The sequence below is a fragment of the Cucumis sativus genome, chromosome 3 (assembly GCF_000004075.3).
Source record: "Cucumis sativus cultivar 9930 chromosome 3, Cucumber_9930_V3, whole genome shotgun sequence".
Lineage (NCBI taxonomy): Eukaryota > Viridiplantae > Streptophyta > Magnoliopsida > Cucurbitales > Cucurbitaceae > Cucumis > Cucumis sativus.
The window spans coordinates 21489908-21515884 of NC_026657.2; the positions used below are offsets into that span (position 1 = coordinate 21489908).

Below are 25977 nucleotides of genomic sequence, written 5' to 3' on the forward strand. Positions count from 1 at the left end.
CTTAAGTTTCTAACAAAAAATAACTGCTTAATCAATTGGAAATTGTCCGGTTGGGTATTCCTTCACTTTCATTCGTATGATACAAAAATATATCACGTTCTGAACCATGGACCCTCCTTGGTAAGTTTATAGAAAAATAATATTTACAACTTCAATTGGGATCTCATTGTTTAATCACAAAAAGTAAGATATATTTCTCTCTTCCCTCCACTTTCGAAACAGAGAATTGTTGACTAAAAATAAAAGAAAACCATCGTCCCCTTCTTCTTGCACCTGATTCATAAGTCAGCACTTGTTGCAAAGTGAGAAAGCAGCATATTCTTACACCAATTTGCTCTTGATTAGTCCTTTGAAAAAGTCCAAACTGTAGAACAATAGGATATTGACAAGATGATCAGATTTAAGATCAGACCATTATCATGCATTAGCCTTCTAAAATCATATATCAGCCATTACATTTGGAGATTAACACATGCTTGGGGTTGTGAGCCGAGCAATGCAGAAACAGAAGGGCATGTAGCATTGATTGACTGACAAACAGGGCAGTCACTTCCTTTACAATCATTATAATTTATTCTGAAGTTCTTTAAGACACTTTAGTGGTCATGTATAAATTTGGAATGAACTCCAGTCATTTCTACAAATAATAATGGTTTAGTTTTGGCTTCTTTTAATAATGATTTTACTTTTAAGTTTTCTGTTTCTGCAAATTGTTTATTTCCTCACAATTTTCTTACAGTGTTTTGGAAACATTTGAACCATCAATAAGATTTCAAAAACAAAAATAGACGCACCCACTGTCTTTCAGGATTATTTTCAAGATGCAACTAATATACTATAGACACATGTGTTATACTCTTGAAGTCCATGTATGTGTGAAACTTTTGCCAAAAAAAAAAAAAAAAAACAAAAAGGATAAATAAATAATGGCACAGCACAATCCATTCACTAAATGAAGAATAGGAGTCCATTCAAATACTTAACCTATTTCCATCGGGATGAAGTTCACACATTTGGTAGTCATCTCCAATAGCTAGCAAATATCCTGAAGATGTCAACCCCTGTATAAAGAAACAAGCAAATTTCTGAAACAATAAGGGACCAATTCCAGTTTTTAAATCCGTGAAAATCATATAATACAGTGCATTTAGCACTTTCCATTACTAAGTTGAGCAAGAAATTGAAGTTGAATATTTAACAAGGACACAATCTTTCTCGTAAGTTTTAGTCAAGACCATCCTTCAGGGATAGGAGTATCTTAAAGTAACAAAAAACTACAAAGTAGCACTCTCCAAGACCACAATTGGTGTTGGTTGTTCTGTTTATTGGGCTTGTTTATGTTTGCCCTTATATCCATCCATCAATCTCAATGAAACTTCGGTTTCTTAGAATTTTTCTTTTTCTAAAAAAATGTAACTACAAAATAACAAATACAACTGCAGGAGAGAGTTTTTTTCTTCTGAACTGAAAAGATATAAATAACTACAGGGAGGAACTAAAAGGAGCAGAGGGATTAAGTCTGCAGCATTTGCATAAATACTAGAGAAGCGACAGAATCAGCTATCAATGAATTATTACGTACCTGAATAGTGACTACATTTTCCACGACTTGATCTTCTTTCTTTTCCTGTACAACAACTCTTTGTCCACTACATAGACAGGTAAGCAAAATCATATCCATAGCAAAGCAATTGTAAAACCTACTCATAACAACTTGCACAATAGTCCTAGAAAATTGAACAAAGTCCATTTCCCCAATATTTTTGGTTCCATGACAAGAAATGTAGACAATGCAAACTAAGCATAATCATGAGAAACTTGGAACAGAACACATGTTGAGTATATATATATGTGTATATATAAGAAGAAAAAGACAAATTAATCCACATCCATGAGTTACCTGTGCAACCATGTCTGATAGTAAAGTTCCTCAAGAGCCCGAAACCCTAATCATTCAGAAAATGACGTTAGCGAAATAGCATTATTCACGGGTATAATGAGAATGGGATCACAAGAAAATTTTTGGAACTGAAGTAGAACAAACATGAGATAATCGTGATGTGAACTAGCCATTACAGCATGTTAGGAAGGTGACAATAAATGAAATAAATGTGCTACAAAAATTCTAGCCTTTTTGAGAGAGAACAAGATTGTTAAATTAGTAAATAACCAAGCAATTATATCAATAATTTAACACTCCACACACTTAATTTGTTTTAGTTTTAAATAAAAGACCAATTATCATTGAAAAAAAAATGAAAGAATTAACAAGCATGCAGAAAAACACAGCCCACAAAAGGGAGCAACCCTGAAGGAGACTCCAATCAAGAAGAATAAGACCAAGCAAATAATTAGAAAAACAAAAAAAGTCATCATCCGCACTAATTACAAACATAAAATCTCACAGGGACCAAATATCACAAAACTCTCTCAATCTCTCTAAAGATTCTCTTCCAAATTCCCCTTGAACCCTTAAAACAAAGCACACACTCCAATTTCCCAAAAGAAATTTCCCTTCCCTTGAATCAGCAGATCGAGGAGAAACTCAAAGCTCCATAATGGACCATCTAAAGACCAAACACATCAAACGAAGAGTTCTAGACCGACACTACTGAACATAATCACAATTTCAAAATAAATGATTCAAGTCTTCTGGCACCCACCAACAAAGGATGCAACAAAAAGGTCTAATCAAAGAAGGCGTCTTCCATAAAAGTCTATCCAAGGTGTTGAAACTTACAAGGATAACTTGCCAAACAAAGAACTTTCCCTTTTTCTTGGGGGCCGAAGGGGGGATTTTCATTTTTTACCTCCAAAGGCACGAAAAAATGAAAAAGAAAACAAGGTTTTTCATTGATGAAATGAAGAGTCTAATGCAAGTACAAAGAAATACAATAAACAATATAAAGCAAATACAACTAGATTTAGCGTTTAGCTGGATTGAGCCTAAAAAAACAAGAACATCAGCCATCCAACATATTTTCATAGTCAATAAGTGATCAAGATTAAGGAACCTCCTGCTCATAGGCGGATCTGCCATCCACCTATCATCCCAAAAATAAATATTCTTTCCGTCACCCACCATACACTGAATTAATTAGGTTAAAAGAAAAAAAAGAATTTCCAATTGTTTCTGAATGTGCCTTTAACCCCATCGAACATTCATTTAAAGGAATTAGAACCATAATTGCTCACAATAATCATGTACCAAAGAGACAAAGAATTAGGGGAAAACACCGTAACCATTTTGGCAATAATGTTATGGTTCGAGCCCTGAAGTTCTCTAACTCTAACCCACCCATGTTAACAGGCTTTCTAATAACCTCTCAATTAACCAAATCACCTAGACCTTCCTCCACAACATGTCATAGAAAGACCTTCCTCCACAGCATCCCATAGAGAGACCTTTCTCCACACCATCCCATAGAAAGGCCCTTATGAGTTTTTGCAAGCATGTACACAATGATCCAGGGGCTCTTGAAAGGGAGAAAGTTAAAGAGGAATACGGCTTAACATTAGTCGAACTAAAGTCAACCTACCACCTTTAGGGAGAGGAAAAAAAATCTTCCAACAGGTCAATCTTTTTCACACTTGGTCCCCACGGGAATCCAAAAGGAACTCTGCATGGGTTATTTCCAATCTCACACCCCCACCTACTTATTCCATTTACTCACTTTGACCAAGTCACTAATCAAACTCATCATCTAGCCTTTTACCTTTACTAATTTTAAGACACAACATGGCTTCAAAGAAAGTGAGAATGTGGTTCAAATTTAAAAAAGACTCTTCCTTACTCGGACAAAAGAAGAGAGTCATCAGCAAATCGGAGAGGAGTTTGATTGTAATAAACATTTGGCTTAAGCAACTCATTTATCAAAGAAAGCAAGGCATTTGATTGTAATTTGTGGGAAAAAGCTTATTGCGATCTCACTCTTTAGCTGATCTCACCTTGGCCTTTTGGCTGTGACTACTATGTTCCTTCCTTACCAAATCAACGAACTCCGCCTTAAGAGCTTGCCTTTCCTCCTTAAGTAACTCATAAAGACTACTAATCTCTTCCTGAGAACCAATGGCCTTGATTTTGCCCAAAATTGTCACCCAAAAGCCTCCTTGTCCTAACTTCTTAACAACCCTTTAAGGCTCTAAATTTCCCCATTTGGTCATAACATTCTCAATAACTCAATTACCTTGCACTTCCAAATTCCACCATTAGGGGAATATGGACTTGCAAGGACCCCAACGATGAGGTACTAAACCAAGGATAATAGGCAAGTAGTTCGAAGTGACCTCTCAGCCCAACTCTATCCTAACACTATCACATTCATCCAACCACCCATTGGACGTCAGAAATCTATCAATTTGAATCCTTGCTCTACTACTAGCCTGTGTATACTTGCCATTCATCAAATGAGGATAAAAAATCGTTGAACTCTCTGGGGGTGTTCACAGTTCAGTTTGTGGATTTGATGAAACTCAAATGAGAGAACTTTATTAATATTTAAAAGTTGTGAATACAAGAAGACAAGCACTCTATTTATAGAAAACTACAAACTAATCCTAATCCTAACCAATAAAAGAAACTGACCCTTAATCCTAATAAATTTCCCCACATCTTTCTGATTTTGTTGATAAAGAATTTGTTCATAATCTAGTGGTAAGAATCTAATTTTCATCATCTTCAACATTCGTTGCCAATTTCTTATTGGTATTTTGCCCATCAACTTTCTATTCAACTGAATTTGATTCCACCAAACCAACGTCCTTGACTTCAACTTGAAGACAGTTAATTTTACTTTTGTCTTCCGGTGCGTTCTAATAACATTCTTTATCCAATCGAGGAAAGTTTCTAAGTTCGAATTGCCATTGGCATGTGGATTTAGTCTTCTTGTTTTTCTTCTTGGACTTGGTCATAATATTATGAAAATATCGCCTTCATGCTCGAATTGGTCTTTTGCTTTTTCTTCAAATAAAACTTCTTTCCGCCGCTATTAGGTAGGTTTTCTTCGTTCATCTCTTATATTTTCTTCTCTTCGTTGAGGAAGGGTCATCATATGTCATGGTATTTTGTCACCATTGTATTTAATTTGTCTTTTTTTTTTTGATATGTCAATCCTTGTTATTTCGTTCCAAACTGCATTTGAATCTTCGTCAGAATCGCTAGAATCAGTATAATCAAATTTTAAATGTGGATAATGATAGGTTTTCAGAAAATCGAGTACGAGTGAAATTATTATGTCGGAATTCTTCTTCTGAATCATTTGAATCAGAAATCCAATACTGCTTTTTGGAGTAAATTTGACTTTCTTGCCTATACCAACTGCTATATTTTTTCTTCGTCGTCTTCCTTGAGCGGTAATAGTACATTTTTGCAAAATTTTGATAAATATTCTTTTTCTTTTTTTTTTGGAATTTTAAGGGCTCCCCCTTGTTAGATGTGTGTTGTTCGACAATGAGCACACCTCACAAAGCTCCCTCTTGTGATCAGTGTCACGAATAGTTTTACGGTCTTCCACCGATATTAATCAACATTGGCTTAGACGTGTGCTCTGATACCATTTTGAGAGAATTTTAGTAATATTTAAAAGTTGTGAAGACAAGTACTCTATTTATAGCAAACTAATCCTAATGAAACTAACTTTTAATCATAATAAATAAAAGAACCTAATTCTAATCCTAATAGATTAAGTATTTTACCATAATATCCTATTCCACAGACCAAAAATTTTAAAAATAAATATGTGAAACTGAAGTGCCTATATGTGGTGCAGTGCGGTTTTCAGTTTTGAGATTTTTTTTCCTTTTGTTTTCCCTCTTTGTTTTTCATCTTCACAAAACCTATACCTCAAGAATTTGAGATCTTAGAAGTAAGCTCATTGAGCTGAGCCACGAACAAAGATACACGATGGAATTGGAGGTGAGAGACAAGAGGATGCACTATGGAGAAACGAAGATGAATGAGGAGGCTGAGTGAGGGAGGCAAGAGTTGCCATCTGAGAGACTGCAAGAGTGAGTTGAAGTCTTCAGTTTTCAGTTTCAGTGCACACTCCTAGACTAGAACTCTCACAAATCTCGTTACTCTACCATCGCTTTCTCCCCTGGGTTGCCGACCTCAAAAAAAGTCTTCAGCCGCACATAACTGGTAAGCACAAAGAGTCAAGGACCAAACAAATTTCCCGACTCATTCCAAAAGGCTTTTCTTCCTTTAGACTTATGAGAACCATTACTCCCATAAATCATCTCATCTCATTATGTGCCAGCTAAAACAAGATCCATACTGAGAAATTTCCTTTAACACTTCACTCACTTGTATACTAGAAAATTTGCAGAAAGCTTAACAAGTAGGAATCAATATTAGTTGGGGAGTAAATGATATTACTAGTGTTTGGACATAGGATATCTGATGGAACACTCGAATTAGGATATCTGATGGAACACTCGAATTCCCAATATGAAATACTGGGAAGAAGTACTTACTATATTAATAGGAAATAAGAAGTTACAATATGATAAACGAATTGGCTAAGGTACCAATTCGTAAACTCTACTCTCCCTGATATCCTTTCTCTCAAGAATACACAGAAATTTTCTTCCCAAAAAGCATACCCTCCCTATTCTCCTCTGTTCTATTTATTCTACTTTTCCCACTCACTGTGGTCCCCTTCCTCCTTTCCTTCAAACCGTTTTCTTCCTGGTGGTCCCCCTTAGGTTGTTGCATCCTCCACTATCTTCTTGTCCTTCTTCTTTTCCTTCCAATCCTTCCTTCTACTATACTGGTATATTACGGGAGGTCTAACATTGTATTCCCGGTCCAGTTTCACCTTGTCCTCAAGGTGGAAATTAGGGAACGATTGTTGGAAATCGTCATAGTTCTCCCATGTTGCTTCATGCCTTGGCAGCCCCTTCCAGCTCATTAGAACTTCCCAATCTCCTCTCGCATTCTTTTGATAGCCAAAGACTTCTTCCGGTATTGCCAGCCACTCATGATTTTCGGTCAAAAAGGGTACCAATTCTTCTTTGTTAGCGCATTCCCCGAAAGCTTTCTTCAACTGTGAAATGTGAAAGACCTAATGAATTGTTGCTGCAGCAGGTAACTCCAGTCAATATGCCACCGGTCCAATTTTCTCCAGTACTCGATAAGGCCCAAAATATTTCGGGGATAGCTTTACATTCCTCCTCTGACGCATAGTGACTTGTCTGTAAGGACGGATTTTCAAGTACACCATGTCTCCTTTTTCAAATTCCACATGCCTTCTTTTCAAGTCTGCGTAGCTCTTCATCTTGTCTTGTGCTATGCGCAAGTGTTCTTTTAATACTCCCAAGATATATCTCTTTCTTTCAGTTGTTCATCCAATGCAGATATAGGAGTTGTACGATCACCATAGTATATCAGGGCTGGCGGGGCACTGATAGACCCCCCATAGTAAAGGTGTATTCACGTAGGAATAAAAGTGGGAAGAAGAAAGAATGATTGAGAGTTAGTTAGTAATTTCCCTTACGGTGGGCCCTTAGGAGTATGACTGTTAAAGTGGGACCAAGTATTCTGTTAGCTTTCTTAGTGTTTGCCTATTTAGGTATTGTGAATGTTGGAGGTGGGTATCTTTGTGCTAAATGATTTTGGAATAGTGATGTAAACTATAGCTAGTTAGTTAGTAAAAATCCCTAACTAATTAGAAATACAGCTGTAACTAACTTCCTAAAACAGTCTTGTAACTAACTAAATAAAACAACCTTGTAACTAACTTGTAACTAACCTTGAGATATCAATATTTCAGTCTCCTAGCCTGAAATACGGCAGAGAATTCTTTTGAAAAATCAATCCAACTTGAATTACATCAAATTGGTATCAGAGCAGCCCCGATTCTTGGACGGAATGGCTGGCCGAAGAGTTAACAACCCTGCCACAGGGGAAAACCGTGTGCAAGAAGCGGCGGAGGAAATCACCGTCCTCTCTCCAAAGACATCAACAGTTCGCTTGCTGGCTGTTGAAGAATCTTTGGGAGATCTCCACAACAAATTTGATAGGTTGATGGAAAGTGTCGAACTGTTAAACCGAAGAGGAGAATTCCCACAGCCACCACCACGGAATGAAATTAACTTCCAAAACGACCAACGTTTTGGTGAAACAAGAGGCCGGCGAGCAAGGGGATACGTTAGAAACATGAACAATCCACGAGGACTTCAAAGAAGGAGACCCGGTTACGCTATACAGCAACAGCTTGACGAAGACTTTCAAGAAGATCAAGAAGCTTGGCAAGAAACCCAAGAAGATGATTCTTCAAGCGGGGATGAACAAGGAAACATGTGGAACTTCAATGATGAAGCACGAGCAGGAAGAAATAACCAAAGAATTGAGGCCAGAAGAGGAGAATACCACGATTATAAGATGAAGATTGACCTTCCCATGTATGATGGCAAACGAAACATAGAAGCATTCTTGGACTGGATAAAGAGTACTGAAAACTTCTTCAACTACATGGATACGCCTGAACGCAAGAAAGTCCACCTAGTAGCCTTAAAATTAAGGGCTGGTGCATCAGCTTGGTGGGATCAGTTAGAAATCAATAGACAAAGATGCGGGAAACAACCGGTTCGCTCATGGGAAAAGATGAAAAAATTATTGAAGGCAAGATTCTTACCACCAAACTACGAACAAACTTTATACAATCAGTACCAAAACTGCCGCCAAGGTGTCCGGACAGTAGCTGAGTACATTGAAGAATTCCACCGCCTGAGTGCAAGAACAAACCTAAGCGAAAATGAACAGCACCAGGTTGCAAGATTTGTGGGAGGCCTTCGATTCGACATCAAGGAAAAGGTCAGACTACAACCATTCCGTTTCCTGTCTGAAGCAATATCATTTGCAGAAACGGTAGAGGAGATGATTGCAATTCGATCCAAGAATCTAAATAGAAGATCAGCATGGGAAACAAATTCGACAAAAAGCAAAACAAACGACCAACCTTCAACCTCAACAAAAGCAAAAGGGAAAGAGATTGATAATCAAGAAGTAGCCGTTGAAAGAAAGAAAGAACAGACGTTCAAGCCTAGTGGTCAGAACAGCTACTCCCGCCCGTCATTAGGAAAATGCTTCCGATGTGGCCAAACTGGCCACCTGTCCAACAACTGTCCGCAAAGAAAAACCATTGCAATAGCCGAAGAAGGAGGACAGATAAGTGAAGACAGTATAGAAGCAGAGGAAGAAACTGAACTGATTGAAGCAGATGATGGGGAAAGGGTCTCTTGTGTTATCCAACGGTTACTAATTACGCCCAAGGAAGAAAAGAACCTGCAACGCCACTGTCTTTTCAAGACAAGATGCACCATAAACGGAAGAGTATGTGATGTAATCATAGACAGCGGCAGCAGTGAAAACTTCGTAGCAAAGAAATTAGTAACAGTCTTGAATCTAAAGGCTGAAGCACATCCAAACCCTTACAAGATAGGTTGGGTGAGAAAAGGAGGAGAAGCCACGGTCAGCGAAATCTGTACAGTCCCTCTCTCCATTGGAAACGCCTACAAAGACCAAATTGTTTGTGATGTCATTGAGATGGATGTATGCCATCTCCTACTAGGAAGACCTTGGCAGTATGATACTCAATCATTACACAAAGGGAGGGAAAATACATATGAGTTTCAATGGATGGGAAGAAAGGTAGTCTTACTCCCTATAACGAAAAAGATTAACGAAGGGTTAAGAGGTGAGAAACAGTTATTCATCACTGTTAGTGGGAAAAACATGCTTAAAGAAAGGGAACAAGACATCCTAGGACTGGTTGTTATTGAAAAAACCAAAGAAAAACAGGTTGAAGACATAGAACCCAAATTACAGCAGCTCCTTCATGAGTTCCCTCATATAAAGGAAGAACCGAAGGGACTCCCACCCCTTCGAGATATACAGCACCACATAGACTTGATTCCGGGAGCATCACTACCAAATTTGGCTCACTATAGGATGAGCCCCCAGGAGTACAAAATACTTCATGATCATATTGAGGAATTACTAAAGAAAGGGCACATCAAACCTAGCCTCAGCCCGTGTGCAGTACCAGCACTTCTCACGCCAAAGAAAGATGGAAGCTGGAGAATGTGCGTTGACAGCAGAGCCATCAACCGCATCACGGTAAAGTATAGATTTCCCATTCCAAGGATTAGTGACCTGCTAGATCAACTCGGAAAAGCCAGTATCTTTTCGAAAATTGACTTGAAAAGTGGCTATCATCAAATACGGGTAAGACCTGGCGACGAATGGAAGACAGCCTTCAAGACAAACGAAGGATTATTTGAATGGATGGTCATGCCATTCGGCCTTTCTAACGCACCCAGCACCTTCATGAGATTGATGAACCAGGTACTTCACCCATTTCTCAACAAATTCATAGTAGTTTACTTCGATGACATACTTGTTTACAGCACAAACAATGATGAGCATTTACTACACCTAAGGAAGCTGTTCCAAGTCTTAACAGAAGCGGAACTCTACATAAATACTAAGAAAAGCATGTTTATGAAAAAAGAAATTGCATTCCTCGGCTTTATAATCAAACAAGGAAGCATAAGCATGGAACCAAAGAAAATCGAAGCCATCCATACATGGCCGACTCCTGCCTCCATTAAAGAAATACAAGCCTTCCTCGGCCTGGCTTCGTTTTACAGGAAATTCATCAGAAATTTCAGCTCTTTAGCCGCACCACTAACTGACTGTCTAAAGAAAGGAAACTTCAAATGGACCCCGTTACAACAAGAAAGCTTTGAAGATATCAAAAAGAAGCTCACATCCAGCCCTATCCTTAAATTACCAGATTTCTCTTCACCTTTTGAAGTAGCAGTTGATGCATGCTGTACAGGGATTGGAGCTGTCCTAGTACAACAAGGACATCCTATCGAATACTTCAGTGAAAAACTCAGCACCTCAAGACAGACCTGGAGCACATACGAACAAGAGCTGTATGCCCTCGTCCGAGCACTAAAACAATGGGAACACTACCTGATCTCTAAAGAATTTGTACTCCTAACTGACCATTTCTCACTAAAATACCTTCAAGCTCAAAAGAATATCAGTAGGATGCACGCACGCTGGATATCCTTCCTCCAAAGGTTTGACTTCGTGATCAAACACCAATCAGGCAAAGAGAACAAGGTGGCCGATGCTCTAAGCAGAAAAGGCTCCCTACTCACAGTACTGTCTTCGGAAATCATAGCATTCAAACATTTACCCGACTTATACGAAGAAGATATTGACTTCAAGGATATCTGGTACAAATGCTCCAACTTCTTAGACGCTGATGACTACCACATTGTTGAAGGATATCTATTTAAAGGAGAACAGTTATGCATCCCGCACACCTCACTACGTGAAGCCTTGATAAAGGAAGCACATTCTGGAGGGCTAGCTGGACATTTCGGACAGAATAAGACATTGGAGATCACTTCCAAACGATACTACTGGCCGCAAATAAGAAAAGACTCCAATAATTTCGTAAAAAGATGCCCCATCTGCCAAAGAACCAAAGGCTCCAGCACGAATGCAGGATTATACTCGCCACTACCCATCCCGACCTCAATATGGGAAGATTTATCAATTGACTTCGTGATTGGATTACCAAAAACACAAAGACAATTTGACTCAATAATGGTTATAGTGGACAGATTCAGCAAAATGACACATTTCGTAGCATGCAAAAAGACAAATGATGCAATCTACATAGCCAACCTCTTCTTTAAAGAAGTAGTACGACTACATGGAGTACCTAAAAGCATAGTATCAGACAGAGATGTCAAGTTCCTGAGTCACTTTTGGCGAACACTGTGGAAGAAGTTTGACACAACACTGAAATTCAGCACCACAGCCCACCCACAGACAGATGGACAAACTGAAGTAACAAACAGGACCCTCGGTAATCTGCTACGCTGCCTTAGCGGGTCAAAACCAAAACAATGGGATCTAGCATTGGCTCAAGCTGAATTGCCTTCAATAATATGAAGAACAGATCAACAGGAAAGTCCCCCTTCGAAGTAGTTTATACCAAACTACCACGATTAACCTTTGATCTCACTACACTCCCCACAACCGTGGATCTCAACAACGAAGCAGAATGCATGGCAGAAAATATAAAAAAACTACACAAGGAAGTCCATGATCATCTTATACAGACAACAGACTCCTACAAAAAGGCAGCAGATAAAAAAAAGAAGACAAGCCCACTTCAATAAAGGAGACCTAGTAATGGTACACCTGAAAAAGAGCAGATTTCCTACTGGCACCTACAACAAGCTGAAAGACAGACAAATTGGGTCATTCCCTATATTAGAGAAATACGGAGATAATGCCTTCAAGATCGATCTACCAAGACATACACATACACCCAGTCTTCAATGTTGCTGACCTAAAGCCATACCATGCACCAGATCGTTTCAGGCTTGCTGACTGATGGACCCTGGGACGAGTCCATCCTTAGGGGGTGGAATGATGTAAACTATAGCTAGTTAGTAAAAATCCCTAACTAATTAGAAATACAGCTGTAACTAACTTCCTAAAACAGTCTTGTAACTAACTAAATAAAACAACCTTGTAACTAACTTGTAACTAACCTTGAGATATCAATATATAACAGTCTCCTAGCCTGAAATACGGCAGAGAATTCTTTTGAAAAATCAATCCAACTTGAATTACATCAAATAGACTCTCATTAGAGTAGTGTGGAGAGATTGGGGAACTCTCAAATCCTTCCCCATAGTTGATAAATAAAATTGTGGCTAAGGCCTTAACAATTTTGGTATCAGAGCCACCTGTCCTGGAATGGTTGGTAAGATGGAAGCTCGAGTAATCGGTTTGGAAGAAAGTTTGGAGGGAGTAACCACGGGGATGACTGAAATAGAAAGTAGAGTAGAGGCAAAATTCTTGCAAGCAGAAGAACGACAATTAGCATTTGAAAGGAAGATGGAAAAATAGTTTAGCAGAAGTTCGAAGGACAAGGGCCGAGCAAAAAATTGAGAATAATCTGTCAAAGTTGAGTGAGGACATGAAATTGTTAATACAAGGGATGGGAGTGATGGGAAGTGCTTCCAAAGGATCCACGTCTAGCGAAAGAACAATTGCAGACAAGGGAAAGGGTATAATGGATGAAGAACAAGCTCATGAAGAAAAAAGCGAAGTGAAAACTAACCCGGTTACGAATGAAGGATTTGGAGTACCTTGTGCACCAAACCAGCGGGAGATACCCCTCTTCGACATGAGATTAAGGAAATTAGAGGTACCAATATTTAAGGGAGAAGAAGAAGAAAATGTGGATGGATGGTTACATCGCGTTGAGCGTTATTTTGTGGTGTGCTGCGGTTCTTTGCTTGTAGGGAGAGGCGTTGGACTGGTATAAGTGGAAAGATGATCGAACGAAGATTAATAGTTGGGAGGAATTCCGGCAGCTTTTATGGGCAAGATTCAAGCCATCTGGTCAGGGGGATAAGCACGCGAGGTTGATGAAACTGCAGCAAGAAACCACCGTAAGGGAATATCGGCGACGAGTTGAGCAGTTTTCGGCCAGCCTTAAGGATATGAGCGATGCAGCCCTAGAAAGTAAATTTGTGTGTGGGCTAAGGGAAGAAATCCAAAGTGAGATTCGTAAATTGAATCCAGTGGGCCTGGAAGCAAAAATGTTAATGGCCCAAGTAATAGAAGATGACCAAGTAGTCCAATTAAAAAGAATACATGGGGTGGGTGCAAACCCTAGTTTGTTAAATAAAACATCTGGTAATGGACCAAATGGGTCAGGAAATCAAACCGGGTCAAAGGTAATGGATCGGGTTGCAACATCAAGAACCATTACGATTAATCCTAGCCGAAATTCGTCTTCATCATCGACAACAATCACTTCCCCTCACGATTTTAACGCGAAAAACTCGATGGCTCAACCTTATCGCCGAATGACTGACAGTGAAATGAGAATGAAGAAGGAAAAGGGGCTATGTTTTCGATGTGACGAGAAATTCAATCCGGGGCCCCGTTGCAAAAGATGAGAATTAAATATCATTGCTATTCAAGAAGGGGAGGACTTAAGTGGGGAAATTGATAAAGTAGCAGAGGAGACTGAAGATGAGAATGAGCAAATCAATACTGAGATTGCAAATTTGTCTTTACATTCGTTGGTAGGTTTTAGTTCTCCTAAAACCATAAAAATAAAAGGCGAAATCAGGAATTGCGAAGTTGTCGTGTTAGTCGATGGGGGAGCTATACATAACTTTATTTCGGAGGAGGTGGTCAAGGAATTAAAAATTCCAGTGGAAACTTTAGATGCTTATGGCGTTGTTTTGGGAACCGGGGGTGTAGTTCGAGCAACAGGAATGTGTAAGAGTGTGAATCTGACAATCGTTAATTTATCAATCACTCATGATTTCCTTCCTCTACCACTTGGGAGTGCAGATGTTAATTTAGGAGTTACATGGTTGGAAACTTTGGGGAAAGTAATTTTCAATTACAAGTTATCAGAGATGGAATTTTCATTGGGAGAATTTTTGGTGATTCTACAAGGGAACAAAAGCCTCGTAAAATCACAGGTGTCACTAAAATCAATGATTTTTAAGAAGGAAGATCAAGGAGTGTTAATCGAGTTGAGTACAGTCGAACAAGGGGGAGCGGAAGAGTCAAAGGATAATTTAGCGGACTATCTGAGTAATCTAAAACCCGAAGTTCAAAGAATTCTTTTGTCTTTTGGTAGTGTGTTTGAATCCATAAATCAGTTGCCACCGCCTCGCGATCATGATCATGCTATTGAATTAGAGTCAGGGGCCCGGGCGGTGAATGTGCGGCCTTATCGCTATCCCCAATTCCAGAAAGATGAAATTGAGAAATTAGTAAAGAAAATGTTGTTAGCCAAAATTATCCAGCCAAGCAAAAGTGCATTTTCAAGTCCGGTGCTCCTTGTAAAGAAGAAAGATGGTAGCTGGCGATTCTGCGTGGATTACCGAGCACTGAATCTTGCCACCATACCAGATAAGTATCCAATTCCCGTTGTTGATGAACTACTAGATGAATTATTCGGGGCAACAATATTTTCAAAAATTGATCTAAAGTCAGGCTATCACCATATTAGAGTGCGAGCCACCGATGTTCACAAAACGGCGTTTCGTACCCATGAAGGGCACTACGAATTTCTCGTGATGCCATTTGGGTTGAAGAATGCTCCGACCACTTTTCAATCAGTAATGAATGATATTCTCCGCCCGTACTTACGCAAATTTGTTTTGGTTTTCTTCGACGATATCCTAATCTACAGCTCACTAGAAGAACATTTGCACCAATTGGCCATGGTTTTAGAAACCTTAGTAAGTTCATAAACTGGTGGCGAATTTTAAAAAATGTCAATTCGCAGTAGATCAAATTGAATATTTGGGTCACATTATCTCATCTGATGGGGTGGCGGCGGATCCAACGAAAATAGCGGCTATGGTTAAATGGCCAGCACCCAAGAATGTGAAGGAATTACGAGGTTTCTTGGGTCTTCCAGGTTATTATCGGAAATTTGTGGCAAACTATGGTTCTATTGCACTGCCCTTGACACAATTGTTAAAGAAAGGAAAGTTTCAGTGGAATGAGACAGCAGAAAAAGCGTTCCAGCAGTTAAAATCTGCTATGATGTCGGTACCGGTGTTAGGTATTCCAGATTTTACCCAAGGTTTTGTGCTGAAAACTGATGCTTCAGGTGTTGGTATTGGGGCTGTCCTAATGCAGCATCAACGTCCAGTGGCTTTTTTCAGTCAAGCTTTGCCCATTACCCATAGGTTTAAAGCTGTGTATGAACGGAAACTTATGGCAATCGTGCGGGCTGTTCAAAAATGGCGCCCACATCTGTTAGGTAAGCCTTTTGTGGTGCGTACAGATAAAAAAAGTTTGAAGTTTCTTCTTGAACAACGAGCCATTGGGGGAGAATATCAAAGATGGATCGCTAAACTATTGGGGTATGATTTTGTGATTGAATACAAGAAAGGAATGGAAAACAAAGCGGCTGATGCTTTATCACGATTACCACCGCTATTTGAATTGGGTCTCATAAGTGTTGTGGGCAGGCTCAATCCTTTGATTTTCATTGATCAAGTGACTGGGAATGAAGCTCTGAATAGTATTCGGTTATCCTTGATAAATGGACAGCCAACCCCGGAGGGATATTCGCTACAAGGAGAGGTCCTATGCTATCACGGCCGGTTGGTTCTTCCGGAGGATTCCCCTACTATCCCCTTATTATTAGCGGAGTTTCATAACTGCCCGATAGGATGACATCATGGCGCGTTGAAAACATATCAAAGGCTAGCAAGGGAGGTATATTGGCGAGGTATGGAAGCACACATCCGCACGTATGTTGCCGAATGTTCGGTTTGTCAACAAGCCAAATATTTGTCATTAACTCCAGCCGGTCTTCTTCAAGCATTACCCATTCTAGACCGTGTATGGGAGGATATTAGTATGGATTTTATTGAGGGTCTCCCTAAATCTGAGTGTTATGATGTCATATTGGTAGTTGTGGATAGACTATCCAAGTATGCACATTTCATTCCTTTGGAGCATCCTTTTGGTGCAAAAGTTGTAGCTGCTGTTTTTATGCGGGAAATCATTTGTTTGCATGGATGCCCCCGAAGTATAGTGTCGGATCGTGATCATATTTTCACAAGTCTATTTTGGGAGGAGTTGTGGCGGTTGTTGGGAACTCAGTTAAGACGAAGCACCACCTACCATCCCCAAACAGATGGTCAAACCGAAGTTGTCAATCGAGGGGTGGATACGTATCTACGATGTTTTGCTATGAACACACCTAAACAGTGGGCTAAATGGCTAGCTTGGGCTGAATTGAGCTATAATACAACTGTCCATACAGCCACATTGATGACCCCCTTGGAGGCTCTCTATGGTCGGCCACCTCCCTCTATATTACCATACGTGAAAGAGTCGAGCTTGGTGAATGAAGTAGATCATTTGATGAAGGAAAGAGATGGAATTCTGGGAATTTTGAAGGCCAATTTACTGAAGGCACAACAGCGAATAGTCAAATACGCCAATGTTAAACGACGGGAGGTACAGTTTGAGGTGGATGATTGGGTTTACGTGAAGTTACGCCCTTACCGCCAGTCCTCTCTCAGCCATTTTAAGCACCCCAAATTGGCCCCAAGATTCATTGGCCCATTTGTCATTGTGGCACGAATTGGTCCGGTTGCATATCATTTGGCTCTTCCCAAGGAGTCGCTTATTCACCCGGTCTTTCATGTTTCGGTTCTTCGAAAGGTCGTAGGTTCAAACAAGCCTCTATTTCCAATTCCAAAAGATTTGGCTGCTGATTTGTCAATGCAATTGTCTTCGATAGAGGTGTTGGGAGTTCGCAAAACCAGAGAAAAATGGGACAACTTAGAAGTTTTGATTTGCTGGAGTGACGGTACACCTGAAAGTGCTACATGGGAACAAGTCACTCTTATTCAAGAATAGTTTCTTGAATTCCACCTTGAGGACAAGGTGGCTCTTTGGGGGGCGGGTAATGATAGACCCCACAGTAAAGGTGTATTCACGTAGGAATAAAAGTGGGAAGAAGAAAGAATGATTGAGAGTTAGTTGGTAATTTCCCTTACAGTGGGCCCTTAGGAGTATGACTGTTAAAGTGGGGCCAAGTATTCTGTTAGCTTTCTTAGTGTTTGCCTATTTAGGTATTGTGAATGTTGGGGGTGGGTATCTTTTTGCTAAATGATTTTGGTATAGACTCTCATTAAAGTAGTGTGGAGAGATTGGAGAACTCTCAAATCCTTCCCCATAGTTGATAAATAAAATTGTGGCTAAGGCCTTAACAGGCACGTCCGTATACTGCTTGAAAGGGGGATACTCCTAAGGAACGCTGATATGTGGTATTATACCAATATTCAGCCCAAGGAATCCACTTCATCCATTCCTTTGGACGTTCTCCACAAAAGCACCTTAAGTAAATCTCTACTGACCTGTTAACAACCTCGGTCTGGCCATCCGTTTGAGGGTGATATGCGGTACTCCGATTCAGTTTTGTGCCTACCAAACGAAACAACTCCTTCCAAAAATTGCTCATAAAGATCTTATCACGGTTAGAAACTATTGACTGTGGAAAACCGTGTAATCTTACAACTTCTTTCACGAATACGTCTGCTACTGTCTTGGCATCAAACGGATGTTTAAGCCCCAGAAAATGGGCATACTTGCTAAAACGATCAACCACCACAAAAATCACCTCATATCCACCGGACTTGGGCAGGCCTTCGATGAAATCCATAGATATGTCCTCCCATATTCTACTAGGGATATCCAAGGGAGTCAATAAACCCGCCGGTGAGAGGGCTAAGGTTTTCATTTTGCTGACACGTGGTACATTCTTCACAATACTTCTATATGTCTGCCTTCATGCCCATCTAGAACAACTCTTCGGTTAGCCTCTTATATGTTCTTAGGAACCCGAAATGTCCTCCCAACACAGAGTCATGGTACGTGTGCAAGATTGTAGGAATCAGCGCAGACCTCTTCGCAATTACTATCCTTCCCTTGAAAGTAGTCCTTGTTGCCACGTATAATTCTTTACTTCTTTGTCGTTCTGCACTCTGTTGATGATTTCCTTTAACAGTTCATCCTCCTTCACTTCTTCCATCACGACCTTGAGATCAACCAACGTAGGAGCCGTTAAGTTGTTGAGGTGAGCCACTAGAGTCACTCGAGACAAAGCATCAGCTACCTTGTTTTCTAGGCCGGGCTTGTACATTACCTCAAAGGAATAGCCAAGGAGCTTTGCTATCCATTTTTGGTACTGTGGTTGGATTACTCTTTGTTCCAACAAGAACTTGAGAGATCGTTGATCAGTTTTCACTATGAACGTCCTTCCCAAAAGATATGGTCTCCAACGCTGCACTGCCAGCACCACTGCCATCAACTCCCTTTCGTAGATTGGTCGGGCACGGTCTCTCATAGCTAAAGTGTGGCTGTAAAAGGCAATTGGCCTTTTGTTCTGCATTAGGACAACGCCCACCCCATACCCAGATGCGTCAGTCTCCAACTCCAAAGGTGCATTGAAGTCTGGAAGTGCAAGAGTAGGCAGGGTTATCATTGCCTGCTGTAACCTTTCAAATGCTACCTGAGCTTCCTGAGTCCATTTAAAAGGTCCTAATTTCAATAATTGTGTTAACGGAGCTGCAATGGACCCATAATGTTGTTCAAATCGACGGTAGTACCCAGTCAACCCCAAGAATCCCCTTACTTCACGCACATTCGTGGGAATCGGCCACTGTTTGATTGAGCTGATTTTTTCTGGGTCCACTTCCACCTCATTCCCAGACAGCACATGACCCAAATACTCAAGCTTAGTAGTCGCGAAGCTGCACTTCTTCTTATTAGCAAACAATCTATGGATCCTCAAAACTTCCAATACTAATTTGATGTGTTGGCAATGTTCTTTCCATCCTCTACTGTATATCAGTATGTCGTCAAAGAAAACCAAGACAAACTTCCACAGATATGCTCTGAATATGCTATTCATCAAGGACTGGAATGTTGCCGGAGCATTCATGAGCCCAAATGGTATTACTAAGAATTCATAATGCCCTTCATGAGTTCTAAAGGCTGTTTTTTCTATGTCCTGACTACACATTCTAATTTGGTGATAACCAGCCTTTAAGTCAATTTTCGAGAACAGATTCGCTCCATTTAATTCATCAAATAATTCTTCAATCACAGGGATGGGAAACTTATCGGGAATGGTGACATTGTTGAGCGCTCTGTAATCCACGCATAACCTCCAACTCCCATCCTTTTTCTTTACTAATAAAACTGAGCTTAAGTATGGGCTGGTACTTGGGCGAATAATACCGGATGAAAGCATTTCATCCACTAGTTTCTCCATTTCCTCCTTCTGTTGAAAAGCATACCTATATGGCCTAACGTTGATTGGGTCTGTGCCTCCCTTGATGTGTATGTGATGTTTAATATCCCTCTCTGGTGGTAATTCTTCGGGCCATTCAAACATGTCCTCGTACTGTCTTATCACTGCCTGCACTTTGTCTGGAATGCTGATGACCCTACCCTCTGCCCTTGTCCCATACTCCATGATTCTGGTTTCCAATGCTCGACACTCAACCAAATATCTCAGATCCGAATCAGTCCAGGACTTAGTCAAATTCTTCAGGCTGACTTGCGTCTTGGTTAGGCTGGGGTCCCCTTTTATGGTCACCTTCCTATTGTCATGAGAGAACGACATGGCCAAGTTCCTCCAGTCCATCCCTGTTACCCCAGTGAGTATAACCACTGCATTCCCAGGATTACGTCTACTCCCCCCAGCTCCAAAGGTAGAAAGCCTGCAGTGACGATCCAACCATTGAGATTAAGCTTTACTTGTTCACAAACACCCTTTCCCTTGATCGCTTTTTCGGATCCCAGAATAACTCCATAATTGGAGGTGTCTTTGGTCGGAAGATGCAATGTCGTGACCAGTTTCTCAGATATAAAGTTGTGTGTGGCCCCGCAATCGACTAGCACTACTACTTCTTTTTCTTGGATCAACCCCCTTATCTCATCGTATCGGGGTCGTTAGCCCAACCACCGAGTTGATACAAAGTTCTACTACTCCTTCAATGTTTCCTTGTACTTCCATGACCTTCAACTCCCTCTGCTCATACTCGTCTTCCTCGAAAATTTCCTCTTCTACATTATCGGCTCTTACCACAAACATCTGTAACTCACGTAGGTCCTCGACCTTGCACTTATGGCCTGAGTAGTACTTTTCGTCACACTTGAAACAGAGCCCTTTCTCTCTCTTGGCTTGGAACTCTGCGTCGGATAACCTCTTCGACAGGCCTTCTTTCTTGACTTCTACTGTCGGCGCCCCTCTGAGTGTAATCGTCCTAATCGGAAAAACGTAAACTTGTTAGCCCAATCCGTAAACTTGTCTCTCTCTTCTTGGGATCGATACCAATTCAGAGCCGGCCCTTCAAAGCTGATCGTTGCTACCGTGAGCTTTTCCGAGTCGGTTAATTTATGTATTTGAAAGTACCTGCCCGCTTGAAACAACCACGAATTGGGGCCGTCGCCATTAAACACTGGCATTTCCACTTTTTTAAACCTACTCCAATCGTTGTTCTCTCCTTCACCGTCACCTTTCTTTTCCCGCGTGTCATTTCTGGTCTCCTTGCTCACCGAGCTCTCGTCTTCCACCCATTTCTCCGTTGGAGTCGTTTGCACCGGTGACTCACTCCCCTTACCATTGGCTAGCAATCGTTCCTTCGCCACCGTCTCCATGAATATCATTACCATCTGGTGAGTTTTCTCTACTTGAGCCTGCAGGCTTTCCATGTTTTGCGCCACCGACGTGAGTTTTTCTTCCATCGTCGGTATCGTACTAAGCTCTTGTTCGTGCGCTTCCATTCTTTCCTCGACTCTTGTCTGAACCATGTTTGTTCTCCCTTCCGGATCGTCGGGCTCTGATACCAAAATGATGGAACACTCGAATTCCCAATATGAAATACTGGGAAGAAGTACTTACTATATTAATAGGAAATAAGAAGTTACAATATGATAAACGAATTGGCTAAGGTACCAATTCGTAAACTCTAATCTCCCTCTCTGTTATCCTTTCTCTCAAGAATACACAGAAATTTTCTTCCCAAAAAGCATACCCTCCCTATTCTCCTCTGTTCTATTTATTCTACTTTTCCCACTCACTGTGGTCCCCCCTTCCTCCTTTCCTTTAAACCGTTTTCTTCCTGGTGGTCCCCCTTAGGTTGTTGCATCCTCCACTATCTTCTTGTCCTTCTTCTTTTCCTTCCAATCCTTCCTTCTACTATACTGGTATATTACGGGAGGTCTAACAATATCCTACTCATATATCATCGAAATTGAACGGAATAATATATTTGTATTTGATTGAATAGTCATTGACAGCAAAGAAAGAATAAAATAAAATCATTAATGCACCTAATTAATCTACATCCTAAGTGAACAGTAGCCTGGTGCGCTTTATCACACCCCACAAAAATGTAGCTAAAAAGCTTAATAAGATTTATTTTATATATAGTTATCCATCTGGAATCCTTCTATCTTTTATGCTATGACATAGGTAGAAGTCAAACCCTTAGCATGCAAAAAATCCTTATGGAAAATGGTGTTGGAAGGATAATGATCATAACTACACGTTCAGAAGCAAGGGAAGAAAGAAGAGAAAGATGGATAGTTTCAAATTCTTTTGGTAGACGGTGCTTGTTGCTTAAATTTTTCATAATTCAGAACCATCTCTAGAGCATTTGTGAGGTTAGATTGAAGAAGAAGCTCTAAATTCAGGCATGTATGTGACAATGTCTTATCATGAGGGAGACATTGAATTGGCATATAAATACCTTGATTTATGAAAACATCATACAATCTTTCAAATTTGTTAAAGAAGAATGCTAAGATATCCTCTTTTCTGAACTTGTAAGGTGTACTGGATAAATTTGTAAGAGCTTCATTCAAGCATGTTGATGGTTTGTCGTTGTCTACATTCAAACCTATACCTGGAAGAATGTGAAGCAGTTAAAATAAACCACAACCACACTACGCTTTTTCAAATTGTTGCAAGGTATGGAGACCAAGAGTTCGAAATTGGAAGGGTAAAGGAGAATGTAGAGAAAATCAGATGGAAAAGAAAAACACACCAGCAGTAACATTGAACTTCTTCAATCTATATGTTGAAGTACAAAGAACGCCTCCAACTTTCAGGTCATTCACATAAAGATCATTTGGCCACTTTATTTTCAAATCAATATAGGGTAACCCCTGTAGGAATCCACAGAGAATGAGCAATTTCAACCTCAACTCAAGTGCAAGTACTGTTTACAGATAGTACTCCTAACATGAATGAAATAGCCAGTAATATTGGCACAGTAGAAACAACGAAACATGTGAGAGCATGTTTTTTTTTCTTTCTTTGATAGAATAAAAAACCTCCCTTAAGAAAAAATGAAAGAATACAGGGCCATACAAATAAAACAAGTCCCCCAAAAGCCCCTTTCCAGAAAGGGTAATAGCCCGTCCAGATTCTTTCCAACATACTGTTTCTTCCTTTCATTACCATATGTTTTTTTCTTGCAAGGTCACTTCTCTGCCCCGCCTCTCCTAAAGTTTTGGTTATTTAGCAGGCATTGAGACAACTGTCTGGTATTAAAATAACATCACTTGTTTTCTTTGTTTGCTTAAAAAAAAATAATAATAAATGAAGTTTTCATTGATAAATTAACATCAATTGTTGATCAGAACTTTCAACTACGAGACTTGTTATAATAGAGTAACCATTTATCAACAAAAAATTCAATAAAGAGTTCTAATACGGGCCAAAAAGAAGACAAAAATTACCTCTTTGTCGCAAATATCCTTTATGGCCTCAGTAATAGCGAGAGATATTACATACTGTAATAGAGGAACAATACGCCCATCTTCCATTTGAATGGTAAAGGAAAACATAAGGCAACCAGGGGGAGATTCCCACAAATTCTTTGATCGACCTTCACTTAAATCCATACAGTGACTTTCAATAGAAAGGGGAATTCCAGGACTAACAAACAATGTTAACCGTTTGTTGTTACTATTAGGACTACGCACCTCTTCCCTTGAACTGAACATCAGCCACACAGACAGCACCCAGTGGAAGGTTGCTAAAGTTGCTGTTGCAAACTAATATTTAGCTGGCTCTCCAAAGAAAGAAAATGTAGTGTGGGAAAAAAATAAAAAAGAAAGGCTTTGTTACACTTACTGAGAAATAACATCCTGAGTAGAAGGAACTCGTGGAGACCAAATGAGGAATCTACCAAAAGTATCAGTAGAAAGAGCATTCAAATACAAATCAATTCGAAACCCATTTTCCTCCAAAGGTTTATCCTTTTCTGAGTGCAATAAAACCGAAATTTCAGTATCGTCAGGGAGCTTCAAAGTGTCATTCCTCTTCAGCAATTTGGCAGTTTCGTTCTCAACCGCCGTTTTTCCACTCAAAACCAACGAACAGGTTGGACTAGCGTCCATTCCTGAAGCAAACGATAGAGAGAACAATCTCCTTCTCGCCCTCTCGTTAATTGGAAACTCTGCTTTCCAGAAAAAATATTAAATGTCAGCCCATATGGGCTGATTCAATTTACTTGCATAAAAGACATTAAATGTTTATGAAACGAATCAACACAACTTCCACAAAGTAAAATTCATCTCAAATGAACATAGTGAACCCAAAATTTGAGGAAAACTACCCAAAGATGCATTGAAAGAAGAAGAAACAAACCTGGAGTGGGCGGTGAAGCAACAATTGTGGACAGAGACCAAAAAGAGGAAGAATTTAGGACGGAGAAAACGAAACGAGAGTCTGGCCTGCCGAAATACCGTAGTTGGTTAGCTAACAACATGTCAATGAGTCGAAAGAATTGCACCAACGGCCTCTTTCTTTAAAGTCCAAATCAGATTTAACCCAAACTTTAAAAAAACCTTCGCTCCTTTTGCTTTCTTAATCTTTCTCTTTTTTATGTTTTCAAAAATTAAGAGATATCTATGAAAAACATTTCTTTTTCCTATTTTTTCTTTTGGTTAAGTCTAATTCGCCGCTTAGGAATAAAATAATAGTGTCTACAAAGTTTCTTTGTACATGTAGAAAAACGCATGCATATCCATGGACCATCAATAACATTCAATACATCACAATTTGTTGTATTCAACAAAATTTGAATTATAAAAAGTAAGTGTTGCACTTAGAACTAGCAAACCAATTGTTGGACCAAATGTGTGCAATTAGTTTAGAAACCTATAAGAAAGATGTAAAAAATGCTATAATTATATTAGAATGAAGCTAAATACAAATAAAATAAAAATTAAACATACTGCACAATATACCTTTCAAAGGTCCCTAATAATTAGATTAATTAAAACACCAAGACTCAAGGGAAGCAAAGTAGAGATGTGACATAAAAGAAGAAGTATTAACCCATCAAGGCAACATCTAGTTTATTACAAAAGAAAGGAAAGAAGAGGGCCCTTTCTACCACAATTTTTCTTTTGGTTAGAACGTTAGGGTGCGTTTGGAGTAAGGAATGTGTTATGGAGGAAAACGATAATCCTAGTGTTTTGATAATATGTGTTTGGGGGAATAAATACGAATTATAGTATTATGATAATATGTGTTTGAGGGAAAGATTATTGTTGTAGTATTATGATAATATGTGTTTGGAATAAGGGTTATAGTTGTAGTGTTATTATAACATGTGTTTGGGAGAAGAGTTATGAGTGTAGCATTATGATAAGATGAAGTAGGAAAATTTGTAGGATTATGAAAATGTGAAGTAGTGTAGTTTATAGGGTTATTTAATCCTAATCCTAAAAAATGGAAACTCTTGGCCCAAACAAGATCCTTTTCCTAATCCCTAAATCCACGCCCCAAACACATGTATGATTTGATTTTAAATAGTGAAAGTTAAAAATGAAAAACAAGAAAGTAATAAAAATAGGATAGAACAATCTTTATTTTTTTAGTAACCATCCTTCTGCATATAAATACTACCTGTGAGGTAAACAAAATAATATTATTTATATACTCAACCATATAATATAATTTTAATAGTAGTAGATTGTATGAGTTGAACACGCATGAAAATAGGATTTTTATTAAGGGTTTCATTAGAAGTGGCCTTCAGTATATATTTTCTTCTGCAGAGGTGAATGTTAGCTAGCGTTGGTTATTAAAAGTTGGTTGTCGCTCATCATCTAAAGGTGGTCTTCATTGGAGTTATTGTTGGAAATAGTTTAGCAAAGTTCAGTGTTGGATGAGCAAAGGTGTGGGTCATGGAAGTATGCCCACTACAAGAAAAATTACCTACTATAACAGTTGTATACATTTCAAATTGAAAGGAGAAAAGAAAAAACTATCACAAAAGCTAAAAAACCGCGTTTTTGGCAGGAAAATACGGAATTTTTCGAATTTTACTTTTCGCGACAGTTAT

At 39.5% G+C, this 25977-nt stretch overlaps 1 protein-coding gene across 1 annotated transcript; it reads right to left on the reverse strand.

The window, feature by feature from the left end:
• Position 1: 1 nt before the first annotated feature.
• LOC101206408 (biotin--protein ligase 2) lies at positions 2-24482 on the reverse strand. Its single transcript, XM_004150554.3, has 10 exons — positions 24273-24482; positions 23757-24081; positions 23606-23667; positions 23360-23508; positions 22663-22783; positions 22366-22521; positions 1901-1946; positions 1583-1649; positions 985-1061; positions 2-364 (listed from the first exon to the last, which is right to left on the reverse strand). The coding sequence occupies exons 1-10, from the start codon at positions 24391-24393 to the stop codon at positions 322-324; spliced, it is 1167 nt and encodes a 388-aa protein (XP_004150602.2). The 5' UTR covers positions 24394-24482; the 3' UTR covers positions 2-321.
• Positions 24483-25977: the final 1495 nt, after the last annotated feature.

Excerpts from the sequence above, each read along its gene's own strand:
- LOC101206408 (XM_004150554.3), bottom strand. The coding sequence starts at position 24,393 with ATGTTGTTAGCTAACCAACTACGGTATTTCGGCAGGCCAGACTCTCGT. Across the intron at positions 23,668-23,756 it reads ACTCAGGATGTTATTTCTCA|CAACTTTAGCAACCTTCCAC; the intron begins GTAAGTGTAACA and ends AGTTTGCAACAG. Across the intron at positions 1,947-22,365 it reads TGATGTTTTCATAAATCAAG|GGTTTCGGGCTCTTGAGGAA; the intron begins GTATTTATATGC and ends CTGAATGATTAG.